Raw genomic sequence first — 13,414 nt, 5'->3', positions numbered from 1 at the left:
GTGACAGGCAGGCATGGTGGGAGAACCATGGTTCCTGCAGAACTTCCCTAGCCAGAAGTTCTGAGAAGAACCAACCACCTTTCCTGATGCAAGCTCTACAACAAACATCCCCCTCACCTGAGGTCTCCCATGTCACCATTAGAGATCCATTACTTTGGGTCTTCAGGTGCTGGGGGTTTCCAGAGTCAGACCCCCATGACATTGCCAGCTTCCTTTGGGGGAAGGGAGGTGGCGCCATGAGCATGACAAAGGCTGAGGACAAAGCTGCCCAGGGAGGAGCCCAGTGTGGGCACCTGGGACGAAGGGTTGAGGCCTCACAGCAGGGACATGGCTCTGCCAGGGAGGACTGTCGCTGCTGACCACCTTGGTGATGACTCCAGGCACAAGGGCAGACACAGCCTGACCTGAGAGGAGAGTAGGCACTTCGAAGACCTCAGAGCAGGAGGGCCACAAGTCAGGCCCTATATGCATATCACAGCCCTGCTCCCCGGAGCCACCGGTGGCAGGAGCCTGCACCCACCTCCCCCAGGAGGCCCACTGGGATTTCCTCAGCATCCCCACAGCTCCTGGCCACCTGGAGGCACAGGGTTCTGCTTCGGATCTCAGGAGACTCGCTTCCCCGCAACCTCCCTGTGTCTCGGTTTTGTCTCTACAGAGCAGGCACTGCCGTCCTAAACATGCTTTGTCTTTCCTTTGGGGTTTAAACACTGGCAAGGCACAGAGTGGGACTAGGAGAGGAGAACAGGCTCCTGCCCTCTGGAAGTATCCACCAAACACCATTCAGAGAGGCTCTGAGCACAGGGGCCTTCCCTGCAGCAAACTGAAACTGAAACAAAACACCCCAGAAACCCATGCAAGCCCTGGGAGGCTGTGGGCTGATGGCTGTCCTGGGCTCGAGTCCCATGCCTGGCTCTGCTGGGGGCCGAACAGGCCTGGACTGACAGGCTTGGGCTCTCCTCTCTTCACCTGCCACGACTCCTGCTGCCAGGGACACCAAGGTACCTTTGCACCCTCCGTGGCACCCTGAGAACCAGCTGCCCTGGGCAGCTGTCCGCACAGCCCCTGTCAGTCTGGGACCTTGCCCGGCCCTGGCTGGGCCTGGCTGCATCCCCCTCACTGCGCTTGCTTTCCAGGTCCTGGGGCCTCCAGCTCGGCAGGGGGCAGTCAGCTCCCCAACCAGACCCCAGCCAACGCCCACAGGCCTGGCCCTTCCTCAGACAACACGCCAGGGACCTGGAGACCCTGGACCCCACGTTGACAGCAGGGCCTGCCTTCCCCATCAGCTGTCCTGCCCCTGCCTGGACCCTGGCTCAGAATGTGGCGTATGGAGGATGCTGTTGTTGGGCATTCCTGAGCTGAGAGCACACTGCCCCACGGGCCTCTGAGGGCACAGGGACCCCAGCAGGGCTGGTCACTTATTCCTGCGCTGTGCCTGAACGTGCATTAACACAGGCTGGTTAATTACCCGGAGCAAAGGAGACATTCTTCCACCACCAGGCAAACTGCTGGCCTGCAGCCCAAACCAACAGGGGGAAACTTCAACCGCCTCGGCCCTCTCTCTGCCAGATGGAAATAACGTATAGCTGCAGCGGTGGGGGAGGAGGGAGGAACAAAAACCAGCTTGGCCAGGGGGCCAGACTGGAACCCCAGTGGACGGCCAGCGGCCAGGGCACTCACCGCTTTCGTTCTTCTCGATGACATCCACCACCTCCCCAGCCTGGAGGCTCAGCTCCGAGTTCTCTTGCTTCTTATAGTTGGACACCACCACATACTGTTCCAGGATCATGGGCTCGGCGGTGGCGTCGGCACCTGGCGAGGGCAGAAAGCACGCGGTGAGCCAGCGGCCGGCCATGGCCCCGCGGCCGGGGCGCCCCCTGTCCATCGGCCTCCTCGGGGGTGGCTGCTCTGTCGCCAGCGCCGCTCCCAGGGGCAGCCCGCAGCCGGGGCTCGCAGCTCACAGGGCGCCAGGGACAGGCCATATAGCAAGGCCCCACACCGGCCCGCTGCACCGCGGGGTCCGGGGGACATGGGGAGCCAGGGGGCCGGGGAAGGGACGGGCAGGAGGAGGAGGAACGAGAGAGGCAGAGCGGAGGCGGAGGCGGAGGCCGAGGCCAAGGAAGCTCAGGAAGAAGCCTTGTGCTGCGATGAGTTAGTCACAGCCCGGCATGAGGGAGCCTGCGGGGAGGCCTGGGGCCCACGGGGTCTCTCCGGCCTCCCTCTCGGGCCGGCAGGGGCATCGGGGAGGGCGGCGAGCCAGCGGGTGGGCGGCCCATGAGGGCTGAGGCCAGAGGCAAAGGAAAGGCAAGCAGGAGGCTCCAGCCTCTGCCCCCAACCCCTGCAAACCCGAGAGAAAAGGCAGCCCTGCTCCCTCGGGCGGGAGAGGGAGAGGAGAGAGCGGGAGAGAGCTTCTCCGCAGCCCAGGCCCAGGCGAGGAGTCAAGAGGGTTTGAGGCCGCCAATCACTGGGGTTTACTCGCAACCCTTAAATAGAAACACATGAGACCCGTCGAATGAGGAGCCGGGGGTGGAGGCAGGGGAGGGGGAGGAGGCCCAGACTGTTTACTTGAAACCCAAGAAGAAAGTCCCCGCGCCAGCGGCTGGCGAGCCCAACCCGCCCCCCGCCAACTTTTCTTCAAGTTCGCTAGGTTCCTACCCCTCGGACTCACCCAGGCGCTGCCACTGAGCCCAGGCCGGGTGCAGTCGGACCAGGCTCAGGCCTGCCCCCAGCCCTGCTTCCAGAGAGGGCCCTCTGGCTGCAGAGACTGACTCAGTTTCTCTCTGCCTTTCAGTGCCGGGGCTTGTGGTCAGGCCCCTGGCAGTTTGAGGGGCTTGAGGGGTCAAAAGATGGGTGCAGCAGAGGGAGGGCAGGCGGACTCCAAGGAGCAAGCAGTTTCTCTGTTGTCAGCCACCGGACCAGCACGACATTCACTAAGCAGGCACCAGGCAGGAAGGCAGACAGGCTGGGTGCTCTCTTAGCTTCCTAGCTGTATGGCATTGGATGCTGCTTAAACCTCTGCACTTCAACTCTTCCCATCACCATTATTAGGGTGGGCGTGGGGATAAGACACTTAAAATATGATGTGCTTTTAGCTAGGAGTGAAAAGGATCCACTAGCCAGAGATGGACTAGTCACCTCCTACAGGAAGCCTTTTCAGACCACCCCCAGCCCAAAGGGAATTCCTAGTACTTTTTTTTTTTTTTTTTTTTGATACAGGGTTTCTCTTTGTCGCCCAGGCTGGAGTACAGTGGTGCAATCATGGCTCACTGCAGCCTTGACCTCCTGGGTTCAAGCAATCCTCCCACCTCAGCCTCCCATGTAGCTGGGACCAAAGGCACACACCACCATACCCGGCTAATTTTTTTATTTTTTGTAGAGATGAGGTCTCACTTTGTTGCCCAGGCTGGTCTTGAACTCCTGGGCTCAAGTGATCCTCCTGCCTCAGCCTCTCAAAGTGCTGGGACTTCAGGCATGAGCCACTGCGACTGGCATAAACTATATGTCTGCCAATTTCCTTGAAGGCTAGGGGGCTTCATGTCACTAGCCTGGCTATAAAAATTGCTGAGGATCTCCAAGCTCCACAGAGCCCCCTTGGTGCTTCAGCCTACAGCCACATTTCCCACACGCCTGAGTTTGATTTGGCAAATGTGATGTGCCAGGCACATTAACTGCCCCATTTCATGCCCACAACATCCCCCTTATCTTTCCATTTCACACAAGACTAACCAGAGGTCCCTCTAGAGCAGGCAGGAGATGACTCCAGCTCCTACAGCTGCTATGAAGAACAGCACATTCACTCAGTATGATTTTGTTCAGGCCCAAGCCCATCTGTCTTTCCATTGCGGAATAACTGCCTCTGATTTGTTCCCATCAGTCTGGTTCTTCTAGCACAATAATCCTCAACTTGGTAGCACAGAATCACCCAGGGAGCTTTTTAAAAGTACTAATGCTGGGCTCCAGAGAGACAGGTTTCTTTGGTCTGGGACTCAGGCATGAGTAGTTTTTGGACATCCCCTCTGTGTCCCTATGGTGCTTGTGGGCACCCTGGAGCAAGAAACACTACTTAGATCTTTGGGGTCCTTCTGTGGGGGGAGGCTCCCTCCAACCTAGGGCAGACGGCAATGGCCACAGAACTCTAGGAAATCCCAAGGGGAGGCCTCCTTCCAGGGAAAGAAACCCACTGCCCCCGGCAGTTTTCTCCCATGAGGTGTGGGCCCTGCAGGGCCATCTCAGCCCTTTGGAGAAGCAGAAGGGACCCTGCACAGCTGAGTGTGCCACATACATTCGCACGTGCACAGTCCCGAGCAGCCCTGCTAAAGCAGGGATTATATTTCAGGCAGAAATGCAACCAACAGCCGGGCAGCAGGGCCTGCCCCGCCTCTGTACTTAGGCGTGCCAGCTTCTGTGCCTGCCCCTGCCAGCTGGGCAGAGGCAGTGCCGGGTGCTGCACTGACGGACTACCTCCCACTGTGCCCCTAGGGGGACGGGCAGTGCCTGTTCCATGCCTGGAGTCTCTGTGGCCAACAGCACTTCTTAAGTGCACCTGGCACAAAAATGGCCATCCCTGCCCTATGAGAAATGGGGCCCCCTTTCCCAGTGTGGGGGTACTGGATGAGAAGAGTGGGAAAGAAAGGCTCCAGCAACAAACAGAAGAACAGAGAGTTCTGTGGCATGTTAGAGAGCCCACAAGGCCTGAATGTGCCCAGATCATAGCAGGAGTGACAGCAAGCCTTCATCAGTGCTGACTTGGAGGCCCCCGACAGCATGTAGCTGCCTTGTCCAATCCTCAGAGCAACCCCGTACAGTAGGTCCTGTGATGGCCCCATTTTACGCATGGGCAAAGCAAGCCTTGTGAGGGTAAGTGAATTCCCTAAGGTCACACAGCTGGGATTGAACCCAAGCCCACCTGACACCACTGCTGTGATCTTAACTTCCGCACTGTATGTGGCCTACAATGGGCCACTGGCACCTGGTTCCCAGGGAAGGGCCCATTACATCCCAGATACCTGGGACACAGCTGCTGCTTAATAAAGACTAGAGTATGGGTTTCTCTCTCTTTTTTTTTTTTTTTTTGAGACAGAGTCTTGCTCTATTGCCCAGGGTGGAGTGCAGTGGCACAATCTCGGCTCACTGCAACCTCCGCCCCCCGGGTTCAAGCAATTCTCCAGCCTCAGCCTCCTGAGTAGCTAGGATTACAGGTGCCCGCCACCGTACCTGGCTAAATTTTTTTTGTATTTTTAGTAGAGATGGAGTTTTACCATGTTGGCCAGGCTGGTCTTGAACTCCTGAGCTGAAGTGATTTGCCTGCCTCGGCCTCCCAAAGTGCTGGGATTACAGGCATGAGCCACTGTGCCTGGCCTAGAGTATGGGTTTCCAGTTGACTCTTGCCACCTCTACTGACCAGACCACAGTGCCTGTTAGGTGGCAGGCACTCAGTCAGTGTGAAATGAACCAGTGAAACGCGTGAACTGGCAGAAAGATGAACAGAGGGACTCACTGGTTTGTGGAGTCAATATGAATACCTCGACTCTGATATGGAAATACAGGAAAATGAGACAGCCAAACTCGAAGGGAGAAAGGGAGATGGGGAAATCGAGGTAAAGAGGAGCAAGGAGCCCCAGCTTTGTGGCCAGAAGATGCTAGGAGGACGAGCAGGAGGTGCTGGGGAGTGGACAGACATCAGCTCATTTTAATCCAAGCCAAGAAAATCTGAGGCAGGGTTTCAAAGCTGAGTTAAATCCACACCCCCACACCCCTTCCTCCAACCATTTTCCTGGAAAATTGGCCTGAGCTTCCTGAAGGCTGACTCTCTGGGACACAGGTAGAAAAGTTAAGGAAACGTTCTCTAGGTATTGGAAAGCACAGACAGGCTTTGGCCCCTCTCAGGAGCTACTCCAAACGCTGTGGGATGGACACACGGATACTCTGTCCTTCTGACTGCCCTTCCCTCCCCCTGCACAGGCAGGCTCCCAGCTCTTCCCTCTGGCAGCTGCCTCTTAGGGTGTTCCCTGGCCAGGGCAGCCGGGCGGGCGGGAGCTGCGAGCAGGTATCCAGATGAGAAACCACTTGCAGGCCAGGCAGGCAGTGGGCGATGATGTCATCCCACAGAGGCCACTCTGGATCCCCTTCCAGCCAAGGCCTGCAGAACTGGGGGCTGGAGGAGTCTGCCTGAGTGAGGAGGGGGCAGTGGAGGGAGCCTGGTGTCTTTAGATGAGGAGTGCTTGGCAGGAGCATGGAGAAGGGGTGTACCTCTTCTAGACAGCAGAGCCTCTCTGGGTTGGAAGGGGCCTTTGCATGAGTCTCATCCAGGGATGGAACCTTATGCTTTATTACAGAGCCCCTAGTTGGACCTGCTGGGGTCCTGGGGGTCCCCTGGACCCCTGCCCCACCCTTGCCTCACATCTGCATTCCTTTAACTACCACCTGGATGGAACTCTGGCTGCCAACTTAAACTTCTCAACTGGGCTTTTGCCAAGTCACTCCCATGCTCCAACGCCTTCCATGGCTCCCTGGTGCCTATAGAATAAAGGCCAAATTCAAGCCCAGTCTTTCTTGCCAATCTGAGCTCCCCAAGTTCCTTGACCCCCGTCCCCCACACCACCATTCCCTGCATCACTCATGATTCAACACACATGTATCGAGCACCCACTAGGTGCCAACACCCAACACCACTGCTCCAGGCAGCTTCTTACTTTCCAAGTCTTTGCTCTAGCTGCTGCCCCCTGCTGGAATGCTTTCCCTTCTCTCTACCAATTCCAATTTCCCAGTTCTCCCCAAGCATCTCTGCCCTCCAGGAGGCTCCTGGTCACTCTTGTTCCCTCTCTTCTGTTCCCTCCTCAACTTTATGTTGGGCATTGCTCCCCAACCAAACCATGTGCCTTGGACAAGAGTCTCTCGACACCCTAGGACTAGTGCCACAGGACATGACATGGGACATAGTAATTACCTGAAATTCATGATGGAAATGCTTAGAATTAGAATCTAAAGATCTGAGGTCCAGTCCTGCTTTGCCCTTACTAGCTCTGAGATCCTGGGGAGGACACGTAACCTCTCTTGAGTTTTAGCTTCATCTGGAAACAGGAACAATTAGCAGTTCCTACCTCACGGGAATTGTTCTGAGAGTGGAATGAAGTGATGGGGCTTCAAGTACTATGGAAACCACAAATGGTCATTTTAAAGCAAACGGAGGGAATGGGAGATCTGGGGAGCAGCAAAGGTGTTGGTTCCTTTGTGGGCTCAGAACCCACAGGTTCAGCAGGCAGCTCGGTGCCAGGGCTGCAGGTGCCAGGAGAAGGGTGGGGAAGGGAGGCCTGGGGTTGTGTCCCTGCAACATGCCCCTCCCAGACCCCACCTTCAGCAGGCAACGGGTACTTGCCAGCTGGATTGAGAGGCAGCTCAGAGCCCCTAGGCCTACTCGGGAGGGATGCCAGGCTAAGCAACCTGAGGCCCCTGATCTATAAGGATCTCCAGCATCAGCCCTTACCTCTGAGTTTCCTGTCTCATATCTCAAAGAACCCTCCAACACTCCAGATGGAGAAACCAAGGCCCAGAGAGACTTTGGCCCTGGACTCGCAGTCTGGCTGGGTTTTCCCCCAGCCCACACTGCCTCCCCTGGGCCTCTTGCTCCAAACAGCTGGGACCATCTTGAGACATGGTTAAGTGTCCTCCCTAGGGTCACAGAGCTAGTAAGACCCTGTGCTGGCCTCCACCCCAGGTTCCCCACGACTCCCCAACCCTGGGCATCCTACAAAAGTCCCTCTAGCCCCTTACAACTGGTTCCTCCCAGGCTGGACTGGGACTGCTGGCCCCTCCGCTATACGTTTGGTGAATAAAATGTATTGCTGTGGGCCAAGTGGGCTCTGGCTCACTGGCGCATGGAGAGGGGAAAAAGGGACAGGAGCCCAGTGATTAGCTCAGGCCCAGGCCCTTGTCACAGGAAACTCCAGAAGGACGATTGCAACGCCTCCGACCCACTGCCTTCTCTTCTCCTCTGGACTCCTCCCAACACGCTCACCTCCCATTCCCCGCCCACAGCAGCAGGAGGGGCTGAACTTTGGGCTCTAAACCCTGGGGCTGGCCCAGCCCCACCACCCCACTCAGTTCCCACCCTTCTGCTTTGTCCCCTATTCCCCCAGCCTGAACCTCTGCTCTCAGGTTTGGGGCTAGAGGGTTAGGGTGTGTAACAGTCTCAAAAACGGAGGGGCCCCATAGAAGACCCTTCTGGAAATTCTATCCCTCCTCCGACCATCTCCATCCAGAAGCTGAGAACTCTGCTGTCCAGGATTCTCTGCCATGGTCCCGTAAGACCAAAGGCTGAAGGCAAGTCCCTGACTCCTGCCCAGCTCCTCCCAGACACAGGCCAAGGCCCTAGTCCCTGAGGGCCATCTCAGCCAGGCAGGCCAAGCTCTGGATTGCTGGGCATGGGGGCTGCGACCCATCTTCAGTGAGTCGCAGACCTGCCCCACCCCCTGCCCCAAATCTCCAGCTCCCCAGTGAGATCACTGGAAATGAGGCGTGGGTGCCAGGGCCCTCTGCTCTCAGCCTCAGTTTACCTTCCTGAAGTGAGATGAACTGTCTTTGGCTTGGCTCTCTCACTGGAACGGCCAATTGAGATAAGGCTGAAGATGGCGAAAGCCCCACCACTGCCTGAGCACTTTCTGTATGCCAGGCTCCCCACGAGGTGGGATGGCTTCCCCTTAAGGAGGTTACACACCCCACCCAAGGCAGCATAGCCAGGATGTAGCAGAGCTGGAATTCAAACCCACACAGCCTGGGTCCAGAGCACATGTGCGTACACGCTGAGCTACGTGGTCATCACTCAGCAAAGGGCCCCGCGTTCGGATCTGACGGGGGAGGCAGAGGGCACAGCAAGTGGAAGGCCCCCTGCCATGCTGGCAAACAGCTGCTGCACATCACAGGAAGCATGCGCAGGGCCTGAAGGCACCGGCTCCCGGGCACATGGGCCTGGAACACACATGCTCACACACATGCACATACGCTGGGCAGTACCTGTCACGTCCTTCTTGGGCGACTCAGCCCAGCTGGACAGCCACACTTCCGAGTCCCCGAGAGCAAGCGGCAGCAGGAGAGGAGAACCAGAGAGAGAACGGTTAGGCAGGCAGGAGATCCACAGCCAGTGGCTGCAGGCGCTGCGCTCGGCCAGCCGCAGGCGGAAGGCGGAGGAGGGAGGAGAGTGATTTCCTGGCCCTGGGCTGTCTGTTGGGCGTGGGCCCGTGTGATTACAGAGGCGCTGGGACACAGCCGGCTGGGACAGGGATAATGAGGTGTCCGCCGAAATGCAGGACTCCTCTGGAGCACAGAGAATCCTACACGATCCTCCCTGGAATGGGGCCCGTGGTTATCACAGCCCTGTACAAGGCAGCCTCACCCTTCCTTTCTGGCCATGTGGGTGGCTGGGTCCCACGGGGCCTGGTGGTTGCAAGGATCCTCAAAGGCCAGCGGGCTCAGTGGCCTGGACCCGGAACCTCAAATGTCAGGGTTGGAGTGCCCAGGACCCATCTCTAGGCCTGGGGGCACCACACCCACTGGACCCTGATGTGTCATCCAGCCCTTCCTGCAGCCCCACCCACTGAGGAAGACAGATTGGCCCCAGCAGAACAGAGAGAACACTGTTTTAGGGAGTCTCGCTCCCCAACCCCAATGCAGAAGGATGGGGACCTTGAGTGACCAGAAGAGATGAGGGCTCTATTCCAGGCTCAGACAGTGGTGTCCAATCTGAGCCTCAGTTTCCTCACCTGTGAAATGGGATTTAGAGTTGTCTTCCTGCCAAGAGGAAGGAGCAAAATCAAAGCAGCATAAAGAACATATGATTGAGATGTGATACCATTAACATCTGAATGAGGCAGAAAGCTCTTGGTCTAATCAATGGTTTGTGCATTTCTAGAATAGAAGAGAAGAGGGCTACCATGTCAAGAGCACTGACACAGTTGAACTACAGTGACTCATTTAGTCCCCACGGCAACCCCATCAAGTGGGTAGGCATTTTTAGCCCCATTTTACAGGGGATGACTCTCAGACATGGAACCAGGTCTGCCGGCATCCCCAGGCTGCTGCTTTCTCTGCTGGGCTGCTCTTCACCTCCAAAGGAGCAAAGCACTGGCTGCAGTGGGGACAATTAAAAGAACGCTGGATTGCAGGTCTGAGAGACAAACCCTGGCACTGCCCACCAGGCACTTGCCAGGAGAGGGGCCTCACCCATTCAGAGAGTACTGATAAACAGCAGCAAACACTTCACAGCATTTCCCCTCTGCCAAGCATCCGGCTGAGCACTCTGCGTATAGTAACTCGTATTTTTCCCAATAACCCTACAACGATGAGTTCTATTATCCCCTCCATTTTGCAAATGAAGAAGCTGAACCAGAGAGGTTAAATAACTTGCCCAAGGTCACACAGCTAGTACAGCAGTGTCCATCTCTTGCAGGGACACACGCCTGAGCTAATCAGAGCTTGACGCTGCTCTCTATTTAAAGCACCTGACTCTTTCCCTCACTCAGCAAGCCACCTTCCAATTGCAGGTTGGCTCCTGGTGTAGAACTGGAAAGCCTGGCCCCCTTCCAGTTCTATTGTAAATTAGCAGAGTGGGGCTTTGGTGGAGAGGTCTAGCAAGGCCTTTGGGGTCTGAGTGCCTGGATTCAAATCTAGGCTCTGCTCCTTTGAAGAAGTGACTTACCCTCTCTGAGCCTGTTCCTGAACTTGTAAAAATCTGGATGACGTGATATACTTACCTTCTGGGTTGCTGTGAGAATTCAATTAGATAGTATGTAATAGTGCCCAGCGCAGTGCCTACTACATAGTCAGTGCTTGATAATGGTTAGCTGCCACTAGCAGTAACTCCCATGAGTGTGGTTAGCATGAGTTTGCCTCCCTGGGTTCAATCAGCTCTGGGGACACTCAGAAAACCATGCCCCAGGCCTGCAAGGACAAGAACTAGGCAGTGTTTAATACTGGATGCACCAAGAAAAAGCTGGCACCCTGTTAGAGATACTGCCCTACGGTCACTCTCAGACACCGGGTTATCTGGAATGGAAGGTAGAGGGACTCCAGGGGACCTCACTCAGAGACAAACAGGGCAAAATCTGAGGTTAGAGCCCCTCCCCAGGTTCAGCAGTCAGTAGCCTCCTTGGGGAGCAGAAGCAACGCTGGCCCAGCTTTCAAGCCCTGGTAGGGCTGAGACAAGGTAGACACACCAAGGGCCTCCACAAGGATTTAAGCTGGTATGGCCAAAGACGTCTGGGTTCAGAATGTGGGTGTTGCTGCCTGGTGCCCACATCTTGCTGAAGTTTCAGCTCCCTGCTGCTGCATCCCAGAGATGTGGCCAAGCGGGCTGCCTGCTGCAAGGCCCTGAAATGCCCCCGAGCTGGCCTAGTACCAGGCCCATCCCAGCCCCATCTCGCCCTCTCTCCACTCCACTCTCCACTTCAGTTGGCTTGACCACTTTGTCTACTTTGGGTTCCTTTTGGGTTCTTCATAAGGAGACCTGAGAAGTGCTAACCTCTTTCAGTGAGCCAAGGAAAGCTGTTTTGCCTGGGCCCAGAGAACCCAAGAAGACCTGTTCTGCTGGACAGGTGCTTGCAAAGGGCCAGATAATAAACACTGTAGCCTTTGGGGGCCAGATGGTCTCTGTTGAGACTACTCAACTCTATTCTTATAGTACAAAAGCAGCCAAAGGCAATACATAAAAGAATGAGTGGGCTGTGTTCCAATAAAACTTTATTTATAAAACCACAAAGGGGGCCGGATGTGGCCTGTGGGCAGACAACCAGAGCTCACACCTGTCGCCTTTAGTCCCCATAAGCAGGCCTCTCTCTCCGCAAAGGAAAATAGGAAGCAGACTAGAAGTAAGCCTGTCTTTTTAAAAAGAAGCCTCTCTCTAAAACATGATTTATTTCCCAGTCCCCTGACCTGCAGAATTAATCCAGTTCTGCTGCTCCCACTCAAAGTCCCTCCCCCTTCTCTCTAGCCCACTCTAGCAAGTTCTCAAGGGGTGGGAAGGACCCCTTCTTCCTCATTACAAGGAACAGAGAAGAGCCCCTGGCTCATAAACCCTAGCCCTCTGGGCCAGGAGGCAGACAAGGTTGTTGGCTAAGGGCTGGGAAGATGGGGAGTTGGACAGACAGAGGGATAGGGGTGAAGGAGCAGTGTGGGGGTACAGCCAAGTGAGCAGCTGTGACTGACATGAACCAACTACTTCCTGTCTTCCCCTGTCTCTGCCTCCTTCTCTGGTCACCCAGAACCAAGGGTCCTACAGAGCAGGGTCACGGGCCTGCTGGAAAGTGAAGGGCATCAGACTGGAAATCTGTACCCTGGCTCTTGCTGAGAACACACTGTGTGGCCTTGGGCAAGTGGCTTAAATACTCTGGGCTTCGGCTGGGCGGTGGCTCACCCTGTAATCCCAGCACTTTGGAGGCTGAGGTGGGTGGATCACTGGAGGTTAGGAGTTCGAGACCAGCCTGGCCAACATGGCGAAACCCCATCTCTACTGAAAATACAAAAATTAGCCGGGCATGGTGGTGAGCACCTGTGATCCCAGCTACTTGGAAGGTTGAGGCATGAGAATCGCTTTAACCCGGGAGGCAGAGGGTGCAGTGAAACAAGATTGCGCAACTGCACTCCAGCCTGGGTGGCAGAGTGAGACTCTGTCTAAATAAATAAATAAATACTCTGGGCCTCAATGCTCACATCTGTACAGTTAAGCATTTGGGCCTATTGCTCCTGTCTGATGGCCTGCCTGAGGCAGTTGTCTGACATTCTAGACCTTCCCGGCAGAAAACTGGTAGTCTCCATAACGCAAGTGGACCACAGCAGAAATGAATCTTTCCAGAGAAACGGACTGTCCTTCCTGGGAAAACCACTTGAATGCAGGCTCAATGGAGGCAACCCAAGTCCAAAATAGCAGATGATTCAGGAGGCACAGAGGGCAGAGATCTGGAGCAAGAATAAAAGCAACCTTGGTTCTTGTGCTGGCTTTGCCACTTAGCTCGCTGACTCTGGGATAGCTGGCAAATCTCTGAACGTCTGTTCCTTCTTTTGTAAATGGTGAAAAAACTCCTGTCCTGCCTTCTTTGCAGGATTAAGACTGAAATGGCGTAATGCCTGGGGGAGGTTTTGGAGGGCTGGGAATTAGGCCTCTGGACACGAAGAGGAGTAAGTGCTAGGGACGAAAGCAGTAGTTTCCTGAGAAATGGCAGGCATGCCATGTCCCTCCCTCACACGGCCCACAGTGCTCATGTCCCTGCCACGGCTGTCCCTCAAGGCATTGCTCGCAATACCAGCAATAAGCCAGGCCAGGAGAAAACCAGGGGACTGCAGATTCCGGCCAAATACAGGGACCCAAAGGCACTTAGATGCTGAACCTGATCCTTGACAGGCCCAGGTGATGCTGAGAAACCAAAGAACA

The 13,414-nt window shown here is 55.8% G+C and overlaps 1 protein-coding gene across 10 annotated transcripts in view; it reads right to left on the bottom strand.

Moving 5' to 3' along the window:
* Nucleotides 1–13,414, bottom strand: part of LOC105478319 (SH3 and PX domains 2A) — a 250,954-nt gene that overhangs the window by 57,805 nt on the left and 179,735 nt on the right. For 5 of the 10 annotated variants that reach the window (XM_011735447.2, XM_011735444.2, XM_011735448.3 and 2 more), the window contains 2 exons: nucleotides 9,007–9,051; nucleotides 1,678–1,809 (listed from right to left, as the gene is read on the bottom strand). In XM_011735447.2, the coding sequence (XP_011733749.1) occupies nucleotides 1,678–1,809; nucleotides 9,007–9,051 (177 nt within the window). Of the gene's footprint in view, nucleotides 1–1,677; nucleotides 1,810–2,343; nucleotides 2,397–9,006; nucleotides 9,052–13,414 lie in introns of those variants that run through there. The other 5 variants (XM_011735445.2, XM_071069171.1, XM_071069172.1 and 2 more) reach the window with 2 other exon arrangements.

This window comes from Macaca nemestrina, chromosome 9 (assembly GCF_043159975.1).
Source record: "Macaca nemestrina isolate mMacNem1 chromosome 9, mMacNem.hap1, whole genome shotgun sequence".
Taxonomy (NCBI): domain Eukaryota; kingdom Metazoa; phylum Chordata; class Mammalia; order Primates; family Cercopithecidae; genus Macaca; species Macaca nemestrina.
The sequence above is the reverse complement of the archived record's forward strand: the minus strand, read 5'-3'. Positions and strand labels throughout refer to the sequence as shown.